The sequence below is a fragment of the Rutidosis leptorrhynchoides genome, chromosome 3 (genome assembly GCF_046630445.1).
Source record: "Rutidosis leptorrhynchoides isolate AG116_Rl617_1_P2 chromosome 3, CSIRO_AGI_Rlap_v1, whole genome shotgun sequence".
In the NCBI taxonomy this organism is placed as follows: Eukaryota; Viridiplantae; Streptophyta; class Magnoliopsida; order Asterales; family Asteraceae; genus Rutidosis; species Rutidosis leptorrhynchoides.
Window position 1 is genome coordinate 152051095 of NC_092335.1, and position 23115 is coordinate 152074209.

The following is a 23115-nucleotide window of genomic DNA, read 5'->3' on the forward strand; positions in this document are numbered from 1 at the left end:
TTTTTATTAATTATAATTATATTTTGCTTGATATTCATATGGCGCGAAGTATGTATAACTAGTTAACCACCGTTACCGAAATCAATTTTTTACACACACAAAATAATAATCAGCGATTTTTTAGGGCAAATTCGTAACTCTAATAAATATTCACAAATTCAATGGCTCTCCTTTCATACTTCAGGGATCGAGAAAAGTATGCGTTTATTTTTTTTCATTTCATCGAGATTTTGATTTTAGGTTTTACTCCAGATGATTAAAATGAATGTATTTTCACTTATTTGAATTCAATATCTGAAGTGTTAGGATTCGGAAGATGAATAATGAAGATGCTGCTAATAAAGATGGTAAAAAAGAAACCCCTCTTTCTTCGATCGCACAAGCGTTTGAGGAAATTTCGGATCTGATTAATAAAAATAAAAAGGGAAATGATAACAATAACAATAATAATAATAATGATAATGAATTTGTTGATTTGCGATTAAAGCCGTTTTGTGAAGCGTGTACTTTGGTATCTGTTCTATTTGGTTGTCTTGGTATGGCTTTCAAATTCGCCGAAATGGAATACACTGCCAAGGTTTGTTTGTTTATTTGATTTCTAATTTATTTATTTTATCTATTAATTGAAAGTTTTAATCATTTTTACCATTTGTTGATGCTTTATGTTGTTATGCTTCATATGATATGTGAATAGAGTATATTAAGTTAGGTATGTTTGTAATTGGATGAAACTGGTATTGTTTTCTCAATTGTATCGTTGAAGCAGTTTCGTTAATCACGAAGTATTTGAGTAATGATGTTATATGTGTCTGTAGGAAATGAGTACTAACAAGAAACCATATTTCTTACGTAATGTGTTTTGGTATATTTAAAAGCAGGTTTAGGCATCTAATCACTAGAGAAGATATAGTTTAAAACTTCATTAGATGTTTCAATTTAGGTCTTCTAATTATGCCCTCTAGGCCGTACGAAAGTGTTCATTCAATCTTCGCCGCATGATCATGTTCATTTATTTTAGGCATCCAATACTATATAGGGAAAGTGAAAGTATAATTGTCTATATAAACGGATTATATAGGGAAAGTGACAGTGGATTATTATCTGCAGCATATATACTTCTTGTACATCAATATGCAATTTTTATGTTGTTCGACTGAGAATGAGAATAGTTTCTTTTCTTTTATTTTTTATCTGATCTGATATTCAAGATATAAGAGAATCAAAAAGTTAGAAAAGTCACTTATAAAAGTTAATAAATATAAAGTTGAATAATTTAAAAATATGCTATTGGCTTCTTAAGCATACTAGTTTATGACCCATGATTACACAGGTTTGAAAAAAATATATTTGAAAAAAATAAATGATAGTATACTTGTTGATAGGGGTGTTCATCGGTTCGGTTTTCAGTTTTTCGGTTTATTCGGTTCGGTTTTTTCGGTTTTGAAATTCTAAAAATTAAAACCAAAAACCAAACCGAAACCAATTTCAAATATCAAAACCAAAACCAAAACTGAACCAAAAACCAAATTTGAATTCGGTTCGATTTCGGTTAAAACCAAATTAACTTCCACATCGATTTTTTTTCTCACGATATAAATAAACATTATATTATTAACTTTGTAAGTATCGTTCTAAAATAAAATATATAATTGAACATATATACAAATTTTAGAAAATAAAATAAGCTAACATAATATCATAATACAATACATTTTATATCAAAAAATAAACAAAACCAATACCAATAACAAAACTAAAACTTTCTCTGTTTTAGTCATAGTGTATACTTTCTAATAATAGACTGTTGTAAAGCAGTGTATATAAATTTGATTGATTCAATGTGCACACACACATAAATTGAACTGAATAGCAAATCGACTTGAAATGATTACAGTTTCAAAAATGTTGAGTTAAAAGGAAAATTATGAAATTAAAGATTAAAATAGGATTTCAATCAAAGTGAACCGAATTTGACTTGACGAGTTAAAATATATATTCAAAATCGTTTCTCGTACATGTATACAATAATATAAATAACTTAAAATATTTGTTTAATATTGTATAAATTGAATTCGGTTTTATATTCGGTTTTCGGTTAACCAAATTAAAAATTTTCAAAACGGAAAACCAAACTGAAAAACCGAATTAAAATTCGGTTTCGGTTTTTCTCGATCCGAAACTATTTTTCAAATTCGGTTTGGTTTTTTTCCATTTGGTTTCGATTCGATATTCGGTTTAAATGGTTTCAAACCAAATGGTGCACACCCCTGCTTGTTGATCATATAATTTTTATATAATACAGTAATATATAGTAGTATATATACGATTCATCCTTACTCAGTGCAATGGATTAGTACCATATACCAAGAAAAAATGATACTCTATTATATATTTGTTTGTTACATATACAAATGTCCAAAGAATTTGTAGTTATTATAATTATGCTTGGCATCCACAATTGTGACTCCAAACGAAAGTGCAAACGCTTTTGGTGAAAAGCTCCTTCCATTTATCCTGAATACAGTCATAAACCCATCAATTTTCTGCACACAATGGGCAATGTATTAGAGATACTTCCTAATCATATGCAACACGACACAAAAACGTAGTGCCAACCTACGCTCTTTCAAAGCTGCCTTTAACCGAGACAAATAGATCACAACATCGAAGCTGCCTTTAACCTACGCTCTTTCAACACAACACAAAAACGTATTGCCAACCTACGCTCTTTCAAAGCTGCCTTCAGCCGAAAAAATAGATCACATCATCGAAGCTGGCCTTTAACCTACGCTCTTTCAACACAACACAAAAACGTATTGCCAACCTACGCTCTTTCAAAGCTGCCTTCAGCCGAAAAAATAGATCACATCATCGAAACTGCAAATCAAGTATCCAAAGCTCAGCAAAGAAAAATATTAAACTATTGACAGTTTGACACAGCTAATTTTCGCGGGTAATATGCATTGGAAGATTTTATGGTTTTGTCAACTATATGCTAATTAATAGAGCACAATAAAAAATTAATAATACATAATTAACATTAACACTATAAATTATATAAGTAAACCAATGTTAATTAAACAAACTTACATTGTCATCATCAATATAATCTTGACCCGCATCCTTGTAAACCCAATGAGGCAAACTGCAAATCATCCTTGTAACCCAGAAAAGTGATCAAGTACGTCCCACGCTAAGGATACTCATACACATCCATGTCAAACCAATGAGGCATGCAAACTGAAAATCATAAGTAACACTATGATAACATAAAACTTACCATGGTTACCATAACAATTAAGCATAATTCAATAGCATCAAAGACAATTTGAAGCAAAACAAAAGGTCAAAACTGAGACTACTCAAACCAATATGATGCAGCGATCTGGCATGTCATCATACACATTCTTCTGAATACACACTCGTTTTTTCGATTCCTTTCTCTATTAAAATACCTCTGACACTCACCTGATTACGATTAGGACTGCACATAATAGTGATCGTCTTATCTTCAATAAGACAGATGGACAACAACGACACAAAATAAACTAAATATTTAGAACCCCTTTAACAATAGCAGGGGCGGACTTTATATCAAACTTTAAAAGAATATGTTATAAATGACACCAAACTTTATAAGGAGATTCGCCGGTGATATGGATCAAACTGTTCTCATTCTTATTTTTTTTTGGGAGTGCTAGTACTGGTCCCAACACTACTAAACTGAATCTCACAAATAAGTAAAAGGCTAGCTATTATTGTACCCGTTTATATAAAAACCAAGTTTTATTGGTTTCTTCCTATTGTGATTCTCTTCACATGTGATCTCATTTTAAGAAAAACATTTATATGTGATCATGAAAAGTTAGTGACAGTTGTGCATGATGTATACTTTAACCAATACATCTTATATAAATACAAAAAGAAAAAAAAGAAAAAAAACAATATTCATATAGATAAATGAAATTTTTTTATCAGATTACAACATACCTTATCTTATTTCATAGTGCTTGTAAATGTTGATTTTCAATGTTGCTTACACTTTAAGAGAGTATTTAAAACCTGAAGCATTAGTTAGCTTAGGAAATGCAAATTTCCAATTTCAAAAGCATCCAATTCCAAAGAGACAGTAACATAAAGTGCAAATAATGCAAATAATGAAGTCCACTTATACCTATATTAATCAAGTAATAATAAAGTTCACTATAGTAATTAAACTTAACCAGCTTCATATCTGGCTCATCATCTTCAAATTTGGATTTAATAAAAATAACAGAACCATTAAGCTTTCAAAACAAATTAGAAAGACCACATTGAAACAACAAATACATATACAAAATACAAAATAACTTATTAAACATGAATCAATCGAACCTGTTGCGAACATACATACTAAGAGAAGTAAAATAAGAAGAATAAAAGAGATGAACACACTGAAGCCATTGAAAACTTAGATTTTTAGTGTAATATAAAGGTAAAGGTAATTTCCAGCCATTTTTACTTATAAATAAATGGGTCAAAATGGAAGTAGATGTGGGTTTTGTTATAGAATTAGGAGTATTGGTATGTAATTTTTGAATTTAAACTTGATTGAGAGTGACTTATACGGTAGAGATTTTGATTGGAGAAGGCAGTGAAGGTTGTACACTCAAGGCGACAAAGCGTGTGAAAATATTGATATCAAATATTTCTCGGGCAGCGAGTTACTCCATATTTTATTTCTTAATTAAATTAATTATATTCATTATTAAAAATAATAAAACATGACATCAGCTAAATTAATAACACAACAACATCTGGAAGATCAATACATGAAAAATTAAGGAAAACAGGTTTAGTGATGTCAGCATTATCCCCTAATTATATGTAAGTAAGATAGTCCCTTTCTATTTATGCTTTAAAGAAAGATGCCATAACCATATCTTCCTAACAACTAATGCAAATTTCTAACTTCAATCACTGAAGTGTCCAAGAAAACATTTTGTTGCCTTAATTTAGGCATATTAGGCCTCTTTATTATACTATAAAGAGAGATGCCAAGCATACATTGTTATAATCATTCTGGACTTCATCACTAAATTGTGTATCAGTTTGACGTTTACGACTAAAATCTTATCATTTACATTTGACTTCGCATATTGTTAGGATCTCAAATTAAATAAACATGTTAAGTTGCATCGATAGTGGCTAGGACCTAAACGCAATGGTGTTGAGTATTCGTGTATAAATACTCACACACCTCATAGAGTTGGAGTGATGCCAATCAATACAAATTGTATACATACAAATTGAAAAACAGATTTATATACACGACTGTTATATCAATTCAGATCTGTGATTCTTCATCAATTAATATCCATCATTCATCATCATCGAACACTTTCATCATTCATATTCACTGTTCCATTAGATTTGAACATTAAACCATTGATTTGAAACTGTGTTTGTCTTCATCACATATTATAGTACAATACTCCCTCTGTCTCATATTTATTGTTCACTATTTCTTTTTGAGCCGTTCCAAATTAATTGTTCACTTCCAAAAGTATTTATGCCCTTGCTTTATGTATGTAAAATAAAAAATAAAAGTCGATAAAAAGTAAGGGGTAAAATTGGAAAGTTAACAAAAAGTACATGTGACAGTCACTATTTCTTAAACTGTGTGATTTTTGTCGAGAGACAATAAATTTGGGACGGAGTGAGTATCATTTTTGCTTACTTGTAAAATTCGTAAACAGGGATTTTCTGTCTTGTTTAACAGCCTCGTAAATTGTAACTAATTAAGTGATTGACGGATGTCAGGTACGAGATCTTCTTGAAGCATCGAAGAAATTTAACACTTTAAGTAGTGTAGTTGACCATGACTTAAAAAATAAGACGGTAAAATCACCCGGGAGCCATACTCGCAATCTTCGCAGGGTTAGGCAAGGTCTGGATCTCATAAGAGAGTTGTTTCAGAATTTTTTATCATCCGAGTATGTTATTCTCTCAATTATAATTTTACATATCATGAACAGATTACATCAGTATATTGCAATGAACTGTGTTTTTAATAACTGTATTCCATATGTTTTTTGTGATATTTTAGGAACCATACACTTAAAAAAGCCGCTACAACAGCGTATCAACAAGTTTGTGCACCATACCACACATGGGCAGTCAGAACTGCAGTTTCTGCTGGAATGTGTACACTTCCTACACGGGATCAACTTTTGGTGAACATAAATGAAACGGGTGAGTCTACTAATTAATAGGAATTTTACAGGCGTTTAGTTTGAAGTTATGGGCTGTTTAATAGTGTTTATAACGCTTTTTTGGAACCCTTTTTTTTGTTCCAAACACTCTTCCTCTTAACAACGCAGTAGGAAAATGATGGAACGTAAGGCGATCTGTACGCTTAGTCAGGAGCGTCTTAGATGGTGTGCAAGATAGGCCATCGAACAGGGCCCGAAATTTTGAAAGGGCCCAAAATTTATAAAAAAAAAAAAAAAAAAAAAAAAACCTTCATATATATTTGTTTTGCTATTAGTACAAATAGGTTATAAAGATCTTGCAGCAAACAAGAAGAGGAATTTTTCTTCTTTTGACAAAAATTACCCTTATTTTGAAGTCATTTTGATTGAGAGATCTTGGAAACGATAATAACTTGTTTTGCTTTTGTTAATGATAACTTTCAAACAGTATTATCTTTTTATATGTATTGAAAAATTTAACGTTTGTAAGGCTCATTTCTATATATATTATACTCCGTAAATAGGGACTTACAAATCAATGAGATGGCCCTGCGCTTAGTGTGTACTTATTTTTGTTAACTAGTATTCATTCGTATGATTGACTGAATATTTCTTTTTATAATTATTAACAGATAAATCAGCAGAGAAAGAAATGAGGAGGTACATAAAGGCATCACTTGATGTTATAAAAACCATCGATAATCTTTACATTTCGAGGGGGATTACGCTAGATTGGTGATTTTGTGGATCCTTGAGGGATGGGGTTAAATTGTTTAAATGATCTAGAATAGCTAACATGTATGCATTCAATAACTGCCAACTTGGTTGCCTTCATGGCAAATTCTCTGTTTTAGACACAAAGTTTCATACTTGATCTGTAGCTCATTCAATATTCTGTATGATGTTTGTATATATATAGCTAGATTGTTGACTTGAGATTTATTGTTTTTGTATTATGAAAGGTTAGAAAATACAGAGTTTCAACTAATGTATGATTCATGTGTGTTTCGTTAACGTCGGTTATATCGTGGATGTGTCGTTCTAGACCCGAAACTGTGTAGTTGAGGTTTTGGACTAACCTAGTGAGCTCATATTAAAGCATTTAGTGTTTTAGTATACTGTACTTCACTGTTTTTCTTGTATTAAATAAGTAGTAATGCTATTATTTGATTCATAATAATGAGGTTTTTGTTAATTCTGGCTTGGTCTACTTGTGTTGGTGATTTTTGTTAGTTTCTCGAATAAGTTAATGATTGTGCATAAATGTTATGCTAATTTTTTTGAACCATTAAAGGTTAGGTTAGTTTCTCGAATAACTTAAAGAGTTGTGCTTTTTCATATTATGTTGGTTTTAGCTTTATGGCTATCAATACACGTAGGGACGGCTTAAAATGTAGGTGCTACTATACTCGGAGGTGAAACTATGATTTAAGAATAAGATAGTCAACCGAAGAAAATTAAATATCGATATAAAAATTTCATACATATTCCGTATACAACTGAATCAAAGAATTAACAAATATTTTATATTATTCATATTTAAAGTAGGTTAGTATTCATTATTAGGGCACGTTTTGCAATTAATTCACAATTTTTAATACAATACAAATACAGATAAACTATATTTGAGGAGTTGAAAGTGACAAAGTATCTACATGCATTCATCTGTCTCCGCCTCTGACTATACTTTTGGTTCTATCATTTTTGTTCCTTCAATGGAAAAAGTATCGTTGTACCATGAGGAATATTTTGTATATGGGTTATGCGAAAAAGACTTTAAATTTGTGTAAGATGGTTTTCTCTTTCGGTTTCCCTAAGAAGTATTCGTTTTTGTCTCGATTCGAAAAGTCGGCTCGCTTGAAAAGGGTGGATGGTAAGGTTTCAAATCGAGGTCACGGTGCACTTGTCACGGATGGTTTAATTGTTCTTGAGTCGGCCTTTTAATTTGACGGGTTTGTTTTGTCGGTGTTAGACTACCTTTTTTTATTTATTTATTTTTTTTTTTTTATGTGGTTGTTTTAGGTTTGTGTATGGTTTCTTATTTGGTTTGGTGTATTTGCATGATTTTCTTTTAGAAAGGCAAATCACACACTCAATAAAGTAATTCATGAAACACGTCCACAACAGGACTTGAACCCCAAATCTCTTGGTTGAAAGTCACCATGATATCTCCAGGCCAATGGTTCGGTTGTTTGTTGGTTGCTCGTTTTTGTTGCCTGGGTTTGTTTGTTTTTTGGTTCGGTTCGGTTTGTCTTCTGTTAGGCTTCTTCGCTAGTTTATTTTTTAATTTTGCTTTCTAGTTGCGAGAAGTACAGAAGACTTTGGTAATGAAAGTCCCTTGGTTATATCATTAAAGTTCTTTTGGAAAAAAAAAATCTATTATTTTTCATAACTTTCATATTTGAATAACTAGTGTTGTTTTATCTTCCAGGTTTGTACCGTCTCTTTATTTTACAAGGTTTGACCAACTATAGATGCCTTTGTTATTTGTTAAAGTATAGTCATTTGTCCTCTAAACTAGTGAAATGACCCGTGGAAATATGAGTTTATTTAAACGAAATAATTTAATGATATATTTTAGGTATTAAATGAATATAAATGTTAAAGTCATTTAGTTTATTGTCTCGTGGAACCACGGATTCCGACTAAGAAACTTGTCGTTGATTTTACAAACATAAAGTTCGTTCAAAGTTGAATATTTATATTTATATTTTTAATAATAATAATTATTATTATTAATAAATGCCTTTTAAATTTTTTTAGAAAAATAAAATTACAATTTATGAGAGATTAATATTTCCTTTTATAAAATATTGTATTATTTTATTAATTAAATTAATATATAATTATGATATCATCATTATGAAAATTAAATCATAATTTAGCTTAATAATGATGTTATTATTTTAGAGATTTATTAGACTATATAGATATAGATAGATAGATGGGTTTAGGTACTGATATTTAATACTCCGTAGTAATTAGATCTATTTCGTTATATTATTGTAACTGGTTGATCCAATAATACTAGCTAAAACACCATGCATTATTTATTACCTTTTTGGTATTCAACTTTCACAAAAGCATGGATACAACTAGTTAATCAAAATTTATTTGATAAGTCATACAATTAGATCTACTGAAATATATAACCGATGCGCAACTAACCAATGATTAATGGAACAGTGGGTTTGGTTCAGTAGTAGAAAGTTTATCGGTTGATTTTTAATTTGTAACAACCCTGAAAAAACAGAGTGAGTTTGCGGTTTTGGTTAAACTCAACTACACACAACCGCTACCGTTAATCTTATTAGGGGGTAGGTGCCTTTGAAAAGTCTAGGGACTGAGTTTAGAAAGTACACGTACTTCAGGGATTGCACTTGACACGCACTAGACAAAGAAACTAGTCTAACAAATGATTTATTCGTGTAGGTATAACAACCTAATAATTTACACATTTTTATTTACCATATCTGGTGTAAATTACAAGTTTTAAATTCGAAAGTGTATTTTATCACTACTCCTATGGTTTGTACAGCAGAATGAATTATTGTCAAAGTCAAACCAGGTTTAACACCGTATTGATATAAGGAACATAAAACTATACTAACCTAGTAATTTAATTCAATTTTATAGATGTTCTAAAATAAGTATAAGTTAAATATAGATATTCGGTTAAACATGTCAACTACCAGTAGGGATGGCAATGGATGTTGCATCCATGGACATCCACCCGATCCGATCCATTTATAATGGATATGGATGATGTAAATGGACGATTAACGGATATGGATATGAATATGGATGACCTAAATATTTCGTGGGTCGAATATGGATGACAATTTACCATCCACGGATATATCCATTATCACCCGAAATACATCTATATATACATATATACGTACTAAAATATATGCATATACATCTGCATATCGATATACATATACATAAAACCTACAAATTCTTGAATTATTAACGAAAATAAGGGTGTGATAGTGACAATTATTAAATTGTTACTAACAATATTAAAAATTACATATTTATATTAGTTTAAGCGTATATTTACTTATATCGTAACGGATTTTGCTCAATTAAATTCACAATCGATGACAAATTACAATAAAAACATGTGAAACAAATAAAAAACATAAAGATTTAATATTTACATTTATTATAATTTATATTAAATTGATAAAATTGTCATTAAATTAACATTTCACTTGATATCCAACGAATATCCATTAACCCGCTTAATCCATCGGATATGGATATGGACGGATGGAATGAAATTAAATGGATATGGATATGGATATGGATATGGATGAGCAAAACATAAATGGATTTGGATGTGGATATGGCATCATCCGATCCATATCCGATCCATTGTCATCCCTAACTACCACTAGTTTATGAAATGTTGACGGACTGAAACTACAAAGTTCCAATACTTGAAGGGTATTATTTAGCTTTTTATAGATTTGTGTTCTATCGGATATTTTGCTGATTCTTCTTGTTACATTGTATGCTGAACCACCGGTTTAATTGACTAAAAGTTGGACCGGTTCTGCAAATTACGTGGTATACACCAATTTCTTTATACATAAACCATTCAAGTATAACAACCCTCACTTTTCGACTTTCGATTTTACTAAAATACCTAGAGTTGTTATATACGAATAAATTTAACGTTGACCGAATAAACGTACGCTTAAAATAAATAATATAATTATAAATATTATAAATAAGGTTATGTTATATAATATAACATAATTACATCAATGAATATATATATATATATATATATATATATATATATATATATATATATAATATTTATATTACTTTTGTTATTTAGTTAATAGAATATATAATTAACTAAATAATAAATAATATTATAACATTTATAAAACTAATAAAAACTATAAAGTAATAATCATAAATTTTAATTTTAATTATAAAAACTAAATATAATAATAATTTTTATATAAAATTCGTATTTAATAATTAAACAAATATAGAAATAAAATGTTAAATGTTCTTAGAAATGTATTAAACGATTTTTTTAGAATTTTATAAAAAAAAAATCAAAACTATATCTACTTTTAATAAATAAATACAAAAATACAAACTACTTTTTCTTTTAAGATTTACTTTTAATAAAAATATAAACTACTTTTTTTTATTTTAACTTTTAAGATTTACTTTTAATAAAAAATACAAACTACTTTTTCTTATTTTAACTTTTGAGATTTACTTTTAATAAAAATACAAACTACTTTTTCTTATTTTAACTTTTAAGATTTACTTTTAATAAAAATACAAACTACTTTTTCTTATTTTAACTTTTAAGATTTACTTTTAATAAAAATACAAACTACTTTTTATTTTAACTTTTAAGATTTACTTTTAATAAAAATACAAACTACTTTTTCTTATTTTAACTTTTAAGATTTACTTTTAATAAAAAATACAAACTACTTTTTATTTTAACTTTTATGATTTACTTTTAATAAAAATACAAACTACTTTTTCTTATTTTAACTTTTAAGATTTACTTTTAATAAAATTACAAACTACTTTTTCTTATTTTAACTTTTAAGATTTACTTTTAATAAAAATACAAACTACTTTTATTATTTTAAGATTTAATATATATTTTTCTTTTTATTTCTTTTACTTAATTTATATTTTTACCTAACATTTTCAACTATAAATACCACATACATTTCTCATTTCAAACTTGCACCTTAATCTCTCATTTCTCTCTTGAAGGACTACTTCTAGTTGATATCCCGGTCACTTACTTGCTTTACTTTCCTTTCTTGCGTGGAATCAGATGAAAATCGCTTTCTGAACTGAAATCAGATGAAAGTAAAGTTGATGGAAGTCTTGCTACTGTTCTACAAGTGCTCAAAAAAATCCACAAAAAGTTCTTCGATCCCGTACGTACTACCAACCTTACTTGTTCAACCTATCGTATAAAACTCGGTTTCTTAATATTGTTTTAACTTAAATGATAGGAACTAGATGAAAATATTGCGGTCCGAGATGTACGGCAGGTAAGATATGTATCTTACGTACCCTTGTTATACAGAAACTAAATGTATACTTGGCAGTGTTGCAGAACTCGGAATTACTCAGTGAGTACTCGGTTTTTGCCACTCGGGGAGTACTCGGCGAGACCTCGATCAAACTTGGTCAAAATCGGTCAAAAATGGTCAAGACTCGTTCAATAATTTGTCAAGGTCAAACTTGGTCAAAACTTGGTTTTTGCAACTCAGGGAGTACTCGGCGAGACCTCTGTCAAAACTCAGTCAAATATTTGTCAAAGTCAAACATGGTCAAAACTCAGTTTTTGCAACTCTGCGAGAAATCAGTCAAACTTGGTCTAAAATCGGTTAAACTCGGCCAAAAGTCGGGATTACTTGGAACATTGGTCAAGGTTATACTTGGTTAACATCCGAGTACTCCCTGAGTTTTTGAGTACTCCTTAAAAAGTCCCGAATGAGTACCCGAATAGAGATTTTTGCAACCTTGATCCTCGGTTGGAGTTCCGGTTTGTTTGATGTAATCTTTTGTTGCAGGTACTGGGGGCAGTTCGTTGTGAAGTATTGAAGGGGTGTAAAGTTGTGTTTAGTCGTGTGTTTCCTACAAAGTTCCCGGCTGAAAATCATCAGTTATGGAAGATGGCTGAACGGTTAGGAGCGATATGTGCAACAGAAGTCGACCCGTCAGTGACACATGTCATTTCAACAGATACAGGAACTGAAAAGTCACATTGGGCGGTTCATCATAAGAAGTATTTGGTTGAACCAAGATGGTTAGAAGCTGCGTATTTATTGTGGCAGAGGCAATCTGAGGAGCAATTTCCTGTAAAGGAAACTAAAAAACAATAGCGGTTTTTGTTCTTGTCCCTGAAACTAGACTAGTGTTGATCCATGGCTACAGTTCTTTTTTGGCATCCAAGTTTGTTTTGGTATTGACTAACGTTAGCGTATTTGAACGGGAAAAAAGGTATTCGTTCGTTCTCTGTTTTTTATGAAACTTTTTTGTGGTTATACTAACTGATGAAACTTGGATTTAGGGGTATCATTGCACCTTTTATATTATCTTAAATCATAGTATAGTTTATTCTATAGATGTTTACGACTTTTTTATTACGATACTCATGTTTGTCTGATTAATAAAACTTAAATCTGAAGCAATTGGTTTCTGTGATCTTATGACAATGATCCATTTTGATGGGATCTCCATGTGATTCATTTCTCAAAATTAATTGTGGAAAAAAATTATATTAGTGTGGACAATAACTGACTAACATTGAGTCTTTTGTATAAAGTTTCCTAATTGAAGTTTTAAGAGTCGTCGTTATAGTATGTAACACTTCTTTTACGTAACGGTCGTACATAATTTAAACTGACAGTTATAAAATTGTATAAAATATTTGTACATCTTTAACAATGTCTCTGAGGATGGTCGTTGGAAGTATTCATTTAAAATGACTGAATTTATATTTATGTAAAAGGTTGAGGGCTAAGAAATATAAATGAAAGTATGAAACTAGAGTTTTGTTGTAATCTGTTTGGGTTGTTTTTTTTTTTCTTCAGGAAAAAATCTTGAATATATAACAACTCTTTATTTTCGGAAAGAAAAACTGAGATACCAGCAATCAAAACACACAACCTAACGAGAAACCGAGATACAAGCAATCAAATGATAATGTTAACACTCATCGACTCATGGTTATTCCGTTTTAAACAATATTTATATATGTACAATCACAAATAGATTGCCTTTTTCAAAGTTTGGATCGACAACCCTCACATGCCAAATAAGTGATAGCCTTAATAAATACTGTACTTGATTAATGAAATTAGATTTAAATATAGAGAAAATTGCGTGATTGGTCTTTGTAGTTTAGATCATATGTAGTTGGTTCCTGTAAGTTTTTTCCGGAGTGATTGGCCCCTGTGGTTTACAAAATTGGCGTGGGTAGTCCCTCTCAGTAACAGTCGTAAAAAATGTACGTTAACTTTAGTCATGAGCGATGCATGTGAGGGGTATTTCGGTCTTTCGTCCATCTTCTTCTTCATTCACTTTTGTTTTTTCTCTCTCTATTTCTTATAAATAAACCAACCTTTTAGGGTTCCATTTAATCAGTCTCCATGAATTTTCTTTTGTTTATTCTCCATGCTAATTAAACGCAACAAGAACATCTCCAACATATTAATTATAATTACCATAGTAAACTAAACATCATACACTCAACAACTTATAATATCAGACCCAATTATTAACATCAACAAATTAGTTAAACCCAGATTTTAAATCTAAATCTAAATTAGATTCAAATCCAAACCTAAATACTGATAAAAGCAAACCAACACGTTACATGGTTTCCAATGTTATAAACTTTGTGCAAAAGGACCATTTCGTCATTTATTATAAGTTAGGGGTAAAATCAGTAACTTCACAAAAGATACGGTCCAATCATCAGGAACATAAAAAATACTCGAGTCATACATAAGCACACTTTATGATTATTATACAAAATTCCATTAACTTTACATTAAATTTGACTCCTTATCTTTCTTTTTTTTGTATCCCTCAAATGTATCACAATTCTACATATCTCGTCCTTTTTAGGGATGAGGGATGTAGAATTGACAGAAAGAAAAAGGACGTGGAATCAAGAAAAAGGGCGAGGGATGTAGAATTTTGATACATTAGGGACGAGGGATGCACAAAAAAAAGAAAAAGGACGAGGAGTCAAATTTGATGTATAGTTCAGGGACGAGTAATGAAATTTTGTCTGATTATTATTTTCCTATTACGAGTACTTTTTTTTTTTTATTAATTATAATTATATTTTGCTTGATATTCATATGGCGCGAAGTATGTATAACTAGTTAACCACCGTTACCGAAATCAATTTTTTACACACACAAAATAATAATCAGCGATTTTTTAGGGCAAATTCGTAACTCTAATAAATATTCACAAATTCAATGGCTCTCCTTTCATACTTCAGGGATCGAGAAAAGTATGCGTTTATTTTTTTTCATTTCATCGAGATTTTGATTTTAGGTTTTACTCCAGATGATTAAAATGAATGTATTTTCACTTATTTGAATTCAATATCTGAAGTGTTAGGATTCGGAAGATGAATAATGAAGATGCTGCTAATAAAGATGGTAAAAAAGAAACCCCTCTTTCTTCGATCGCACAAGCGTTTGAGGAAATTTCGGATCTGATTAATAAAAATAAAAAGGGAAATGATAACAATAACAATAATAATAATAATGATAATGAATTTGTTGATTTGCGATTAAAGCCGTTTTGTGAAGCGTGTACTTTGGTATCTGTTCTATTTGGTTGTCTTGGTATGGCTTTCAAATTCGCCGAAATGGAATACACTGCCAAGGTTTGTTTGTTTATTTGATTTCTAATTTATTTATTTTATCTATTAATTGAAAGTTTTAATCATTTTTACCATTTGTTGATGCTTTATGTTGTTATGCTTCATATGATATGTGAATAGAGTATATTAAGTTAGGTATGTTTGTAATTGGATGAAACTGGTATTGTTTTCTCAATTGTATCGTTGAAGCAGTTTCGTTAATCACGAAGTATTTGAGTAATGATGTTATATGTGTCTGTAGGAAATGAGTACTAACAAGAAACCATATTTCTTACGTAATGTGTTTTGGTATATTTAAAAGCAGGTTTAGGCATCTAATCACTAGAGAAGATATAGTTTAAAACTTCATTAGATGTTTCAATTTAGGTCTTCTAATTATGCCCTCTAGGCCGTACGAAAGTGTTCATTCAATCTTCGCCGCATGATCATGTTCATTTATTTTAGGCATCCAATACTATATAGGGAAAGTGAAAGTATAATTGTCTATATAAACGGATTATATAGGGAAAGTGACAGTGGATTATTATCTGCAGCATATATACTTCTTGTACATCAATATGCAATTTTTATGTTGTTCGACTGAGAATGAGAATAGTTTCTTTTCTTTTATTTTTTATCTGATCTGATATTCAAGATATAAGAGAATCAAAAAGTTAGAAAAGTCACTTATAAAAGTTAATAAATATAAAGTTGAATAATTTAAAAATATGCTATTGGCTTCTTAAGCATACTAGTTTATGACCCATGATTACACAGGTTTGAAAAAAATATATTTGAAAAAAATAAATGATAGTATACTTGTTGATAGGGGTGTTCATCGGTTCGGTTTTCAGTTTTTCGGTTTATTCGGTTCGGTTTTTTCGGTTTTGAAATTCTAAAAATTAAAACCAAAAACCAAACCGAAACCAATTTCAAATATCAAAACCAAAACCAAAACTGAACCAAAAACCAAATTTGAATTCGGTTCGATTTCGGTTAAAACCAAATTAACTTCCACATCGATTTTTTTTCTCACGATATAAATAAACATTATATTATTAACTTTGTAAGTATCGTTCTAAAATAAAATATATAATTGAACATATATACAAATTTTAGAAAATAAAATAAGCTAACATAATATCATAATACAATACATTTTATATCAAAAAATAAACAAAACCAATACCAATAACAAAACTAAAACTTTCTCTGTTTTAGTCATAGTGTATACTTTCTAATAATAGACTGTTGTAAAGCAGTGTATATAAATTTGATTGATTCAATGTGCACACACACATAAATTGAACTGAATAGCAAATCGACTTGAAATGATTACAGTTTCAAAAATGTTGAGTTAAAAGGAAAATTATGAAATTAAAGATTAAAATAGGATTTCAATCAAAGTGAACCGAATTTGACTTGACGAGTTAAAATATATATTCAAAATCGTTTCTCGTACATGTATACAATAATATAAATAACTTAAAATATTTGTTTAATATTGTATAAATTGAATTCGGTTTTATATTCGGTTTTCGGTTAACCAAATTAAAAATTTTCAAAACGGAAAACCAAACTGAAAAACCGAATTAAAATTCGGTTTCGGTTTTTCTCGATCCGAAACTATTTTTCAAATTCGGTTTGGTTTTTTTCCATTTGGTTTCGATTCGATATTCGGTTTAAATGGTTTCAAACCAAATGGTGCACACCCCTGCTTGTTGATCATATAATTTTTATATAATACAGTAATATATAGTAGTATATATACGATTCATCCTTACTCAGTGCAATGGATTAGTACCATATACCAAGAAAAAATGATACTCTATTATATATTTGTTTGTTACATATACAAATGTCCAAAGAATTTGTAGTTATTATAATTATGCTTGGCATCCACAATTGTGACTCCAAACGAAAGTGCAAACGCTTTTGGTGAAAAGCTCCTTCCATTTATCCTGAATACAGTCATAAACCCATCAATTTTCTGCACACAATGGGCAATGTATTAGAGATACTTCCTAATCATATGCAACACGACACAAAAACGTAGTGCCAACCTACGCTCTTTCAAAGCTGCCTTTAACCGAGACAAATAGATCACAACATCGAAGCTGCCTTTAACCTACGCTCTTTCAACACAACACAAAAACGTATTGCCAACCTACGCTCTTTCAAAGCTGCCTTCAGCCGAAAAAATAGATCACATCATCGAAGCTGGCCTTTAACCTACGCTCTTTCAACACAACACAAAAACGTATTGCCAACCTACGCTCTTTCAAAGCTGCCTTCAGCCGAAAAAATAGATCACATCATCGAAACTGCAAATCAAGTATCCAAAGCTCAGCAAAGAAAAATATTAAACTATTGACAGTTTGACACAGCTAATTTTCGCGGGTAATATGCATTGGAAGATTTTATGGTTTTGTCAACTATATGCTAATTAATAGAGCACAATAAAAAATTAATAATACATAATTAACATTAACACTATAAATTATATAAGTAAACCAATGTTAATTAAACAAACTTACATTGTCATCATCAATATAATCTTGACCCGCATCCTTGTAAACCCAATGAGGCAAACTGCAAATCATCCTTGTAACCCAGAAAAGTGATCAAGTACGTCCCACGCTAAGGATACTCATACACATCCATGTCAAACCAATGAGGCATGCAAACTGAAAATCATAAGTAACACTATGATAACATAAAACTTACCATGGTTACCATAACAATTAAGCATAATTCAATAGCATCAAAGACAATTTGAAGCAAAACAAAAGGTCAAAACTGAGACTACTCAAACCAATATGATGCAGCGATCTGGCATGTCATCATACACATTCTTCTGAATACACACTCGTTTTTTCGATTCCTTTCTCTATTAAAATACCTCTGACACTCACCTGATTACGATTAGGACTGCACATAATAGTGATCGTCTTATCTTCAATAAGACAGATGGACAACAACGACACAAAATAAACTAAATATTTAGAACCCCTTTAACAATAGCAGGGGCGGACTTTATATCAAACTTTAAAAGAATATGTTATAAATGACACCAAACTTTATAAGGAGATTCGCCGGTGATATGGATCAAACTGTTCTCATTCTTATTTTTTTTTGGGAGTGCTAGTACTGGTCCCAACACTACTAAACTGAATCTCACAAATAAGTAAAAGGCTAGCTATTATTGTACCCGTTTATATAAAAACCAAGTTTTATTGGTTTCTTCCTATTGTGATTCTCTTCACATGTGATCTCATTTTAAGAAAAACATTTATATGTGATCATGAAAAGTTAGTGACAGTTGTGCATGATGTATACTTTAACCAATACATCTTATATAAATACAAAAAGAAAAAAAAGAAAAAAAACAATATTCATATAGATAAATGAAATTTTTTTATCAGATTACAACATACCTTATCTTATTTCATAGTGCTTGTAAATGTTGATTTTCAATGTTGCTTACACTTTAAGAGAGTATTTAAAACCTGAAGCATTAGTTAGCTTAGGAAATGCAAATTTCCAATTTCAAAAGCATCCAATTCCAAAGAGACAGTAACATAAAGTGCAAATAATGCAAATAATGAAGTCCACTTATACCTATATTAATCAAGTAATAATAAAGTTCACTATAGTAATTAAACTTAACCAGCTTCATATCTGGCTCATCATCTTCAAATTTGGATTTAATAAAAATAACAGAACCATTAAGCTTTCAAAACAAATTAGAAAGACCACATTGAAACAACAAATACATATACAAAATACAAAATAACTTATTAAACATGAATCAATCGAACCTGTTGCGAACATACATACTAAGAGAAGTAAAATAAGAAGAATAAAAGAGATGAACACACTGAAGCCATTGAAAACTTAGATTTTTAGTGTAATATAAAGGTAAAGGTAATTTCCAGCCATTTTTACTTATAAATAAATGGGTCAAAATGGAAGTAGATGTGGGTTTTGTTATAGAATTAGGAGTATTGGTATGTAATTTTTGAATTTAAACTTGATTGAGAGTGACTTATACGGTAGAGATTTTGATTGGAGAAGGCAGTGAAGGTTGTACACTCAAGGCGACAAAGCGTGTGAAAATATTGATATCAAATATTTCTCGGGCAGCGAGTTACTCCATATTTTATTTCTTAATTAAATTAATTATATTCATTATTAAAAATAATAAAACATGACATCAGCTAAATTAATAACACAACAACATCTGGAAGATCAATACATGAAAAATTAAGGAAAACAGGTTTAGTGATGTCAGCATTATCCCCTAATTATATGTAAGTAAGATAGTCCCTTTCTATTTATGCTTTAAAGAAAGATGCCATAACCATATCTTCCTAACAACTAATGCAAATTTCTAACTTCAATCACTGAAGTGTCCAAGAAAACATTTTGTTGCCTTAATTTAGGCATATTAGGCCTCTTTATTATACTATAAAGAGAGATGCCAAGCATACATTGTTATAATCATTCTGGACTTCATCACTAAATTGTGTATCAGTTTGACGTTTACGACTAAAATCTTATCATTTACATTTGACTTCGCATATTGTTAGGATCTCAAATTAAATAAACATGTTAAGTTGCATCGATAGTGGCTAGGACCTAAACGCAATGGTGTTGAGTATTCGTGTATAAATACTCACACACCTCATAGAGTTGGAGTGATGCCAATCAATACAAATTGTATACATACAAATTGAAAAACAGATTTATATACACGACTGTTATATCAATTCAGATCTGTGATTCTTCATCAATTAATATCCATCATTCATCATCATCGAACACTTTCATCATTCATATTCACTGTTCCATTAGATTTGAACATTAAACCATTGATTTGAAACTGTGTTTGTCTTCATCACATATTATAGTACAATACTCCCTCTGTCTCATATTTATTGTTCACTATTTCTTTTTGAGCCGTTCCAAATTAATTGTTCACTTCCAAAAGTATTTATGCCCTTGCTTTATGTATGTAAAATAAAAAATAAAAGTCGATAAAAAGTAAGGGGTAAAATTGGAAAGTTAACAAAAAGTACATGTGACAGTCACTATTTCTTAAACTGTGTGATTTTTGTCGAGAGACAATAAATTTGGGACGGAGTGAGTATCATTTTTGCTTACTTGTAAAATTCGTAAACAGGGATTTTCTGTCTTGTTTAACAGCCTCGTAAATTGTAACTAATTAAGTGATTGACGGATGTCAGGTACGAGATCTTCTTGAAGCATCGAAGAAATTTAACACTTTAAGTAGTGTAGTTGACCATGACTTAAAAAATAAGACGGTAAAATCACCCGGGAGCCATACTCGCAATCTTCGCAGGGTTAGGCAAGGTCTGGATCTCATAAGAGAGTTGTTTCAGAATTTTTTATCATCCGAGTATGTTATTCTCTCAATTATAATTTTACATATCATGAACAGATTACATCAGTATATTGCAATGAACTGTGTTTTTAATAACTGTATTCCATATGTTTTTTGTGATATTTTAGGAACCATACACTTAAAAAAGCCGCTACAACAGCGTATCAACAAGTTTGTGCACCATACCACACATGGGCAGTCAGAACTGCAGTTTCTGCTGGAATGTGTACACTTCCTACACGGGATCAACTTTTGGTGAACATAAATGAAACGGGTGAGTCTACTAATTAATAGGAATTTTACAGGCGTTTAGTTTGAAGTTATGGGCTGTTTAATAGTGTTTATAACGCTTTTTTGGAACCCTTTTTTTTGTTCCAAACACTCTTCCTCTTAACAACGCAGTAGGAAAATGATGGAACGTAAGGCGATCTGTACGCTTAGTCAGGAGCGTCTTAGATGGTGTGCAAGATAGGCCATCGAACAGGGCCCGAAATTTTGAAAGGGCCCAAAATTTATAAAAAAAAAAAAAAAAAAAAAAAACCTTCATATATATTTGTTTTGCTATTAGTACAAATAGGTTATAAAGATCTTGCAGCAAACAAGAAGAGGAATTTTTCTTCTTTTGACAAAAATTACCCTTATTTTGAAGTCATTTTGATTGAGAGATCTTGGAAACGATAATAACTTGTTTTGCTTTTGTTAATGATAACTTTCAAACAGTATTATCTTTTTATATGTATTGAAAAATTTAACGTTTGTAAGGCTCATTTCTATATATATTATACTCCGTAAATAGGGACTTACAAATCAATGAGATGGCCCTGCGCTTAGTGTGTACTTATTTTTGTTAACTAGTATTCATTCGTATGATTGACTGAATATTTCTTTTTATAATTATTAACAGATAAATCAGCAGAGAAAGAAATGAGGAGGTACATAAAGGCATCACTTGATGTTATAAAAACCATCGATAATCTTTACATTTCGAGGGGGATTACGCTAGATTGGTGATTTTGTGGATCCTTGAGGGATGGGGTTAAATTGTTTAAATGATCTAGAATAGCTAACATGTATGCATTCAATAACTGCCAACTTGGTTGCCTTCATGGCAAATTCTCTGTTTTAGACACAAAGTTTCATACTTGATCTGTAGCTCATTCAATATTCTGTATGATGTTTGTATATATATAGCTAGATTGTTGACTTGAGATTTATTGTTTTTGTATTATGAAAGGTTAGAAAATACAGAGTTTCAACTAATGTATGATTCATGTGTGTTTCGTTAACGTCGGTTATATCGTGGATGTGTCGTTCTAGACCCGAAACTGTGTAGTTGAGGTTTTGGACTAACCTAGTGAGCTCATATTAAAGCATTTAGTGTTTTAGTATACTGTACTTCACTGTTTTTCTTGTATTAAATAAGTAGTAATGCTATTATTTGATTCATAATAATGAGGTTTTTGTTAATTCTGGCTTGGTCTACTTGTGTTGGTGATTTTTGTTAGTTTCTCGAATAAGTTAATGATTGTGCATAAATGTTATGCTAATTTTTTTGAACCATTAAAGGTTAGGTTAGTTTCTCGAATAACTTAAAGAGTTGTGCTTTTTCATATTATGTTGGTTTTAGCTTTATGGCTATCAATACACGTAGGGACGGCTTAAAATGTAGGTGCTACTATACTCGGAGGTGAAACTATGATTTAAGAATAAGATAGTCAACCGAAGAAAATTAAATATCGATATAAAAATTTCATACATATTCCGTATACAACTGAATCAAAGAATTAACAAATATTTTATATTATTCATATTTAAAGTAGGTTAGTATTCATTATTAGGGCACGTTTTGCAATTAATTCACAATTTTTAATACAATACAAATACAGATAAACTATATTTGAGGAGTTGAAAGTGACAAAGTATCTACATGCATTCATCTGTCTCCGCCTCTGACTATACTTTTGGTTCTATCATTTTTGTTCCTTCAATGGAAAAAGTATCGTTGTACCATGAGGAATATTTTGTATATGGGTTATGCGAAAAAGACTTTAAATTTGTGTAAGATGGTTTTCTCT

At 30.3% G+C, this 23115-nt stretch overlaps 2 protein-coding genes across 4 annotated transcripts; both read left to right on the forward strand.

Annotated features, from left to right (window-relative positions):
* The first annotated feature begins 96 nt into the window (after positions 1-96).
* LOC139896910 (ACD11 homolog protein-like) lies at positions 97-7247 on the forward strand. 2 transcript variants are annotated; one of them, XM_071879545.1, is made up of 5 exons: positions 97-196; positions 301-577; positions 5803-5975; positions 6089-6234; positions 6866-7247. In XM_071879545.1, the coding sequence occupies exons 1-5, from the start codon at positions 162-164 to the stop codon at positions 6970-6972; spliced, it is 738 nt and encodes a 245-aa protein (XP_071735646.1). In that variant the 5' UTR covers positions 97-161; the 3' UTR covers positions 6973-7247. The 2 variants fall into 2 exon arrangements, with proteins under 2 accessions (XP_071735646.1, XP_071735647.1); XM_071879546.1 differs by having other exon boundaries at positions 103-196; positions 307-577.
* A 7929-nt stretch (positions 7248-15176) lies between these two features.
* LOC139896912 (ACD11 homolog protein-like) lies at positions 15177-22326 on the forward strand. Of its 2 annotated transcripts, none has more exons than XM_071879547.1 (5): positions 15177-15276; positions 15381-15657; positions 20883-21055; positions 21169-21314; positions 21945-22326. In XM_071879547.1, the coding sequence occupies exons 1-5, from the start codon at positions 15242-15244 to the stop codon at positions 22049-22051; spliced, it is 738 nt and encodes a 245-aa protein (XP_071735648.1). In that variant the 5' UTR covers positions 15177-15241; the 3' UTR covers positions 22052-22326. The 2 variants fall into 2 exon arrangements, with proteins under 2 accessions (XP_071735648.1, XP_071735649.1); XM_071879548.1 differs by having other exon boundaries at positions 15183-15276; positions 15387-15657.
* The last annotated feature ends 789 nt before the right edge of the window (positions 22327-23115 follow it).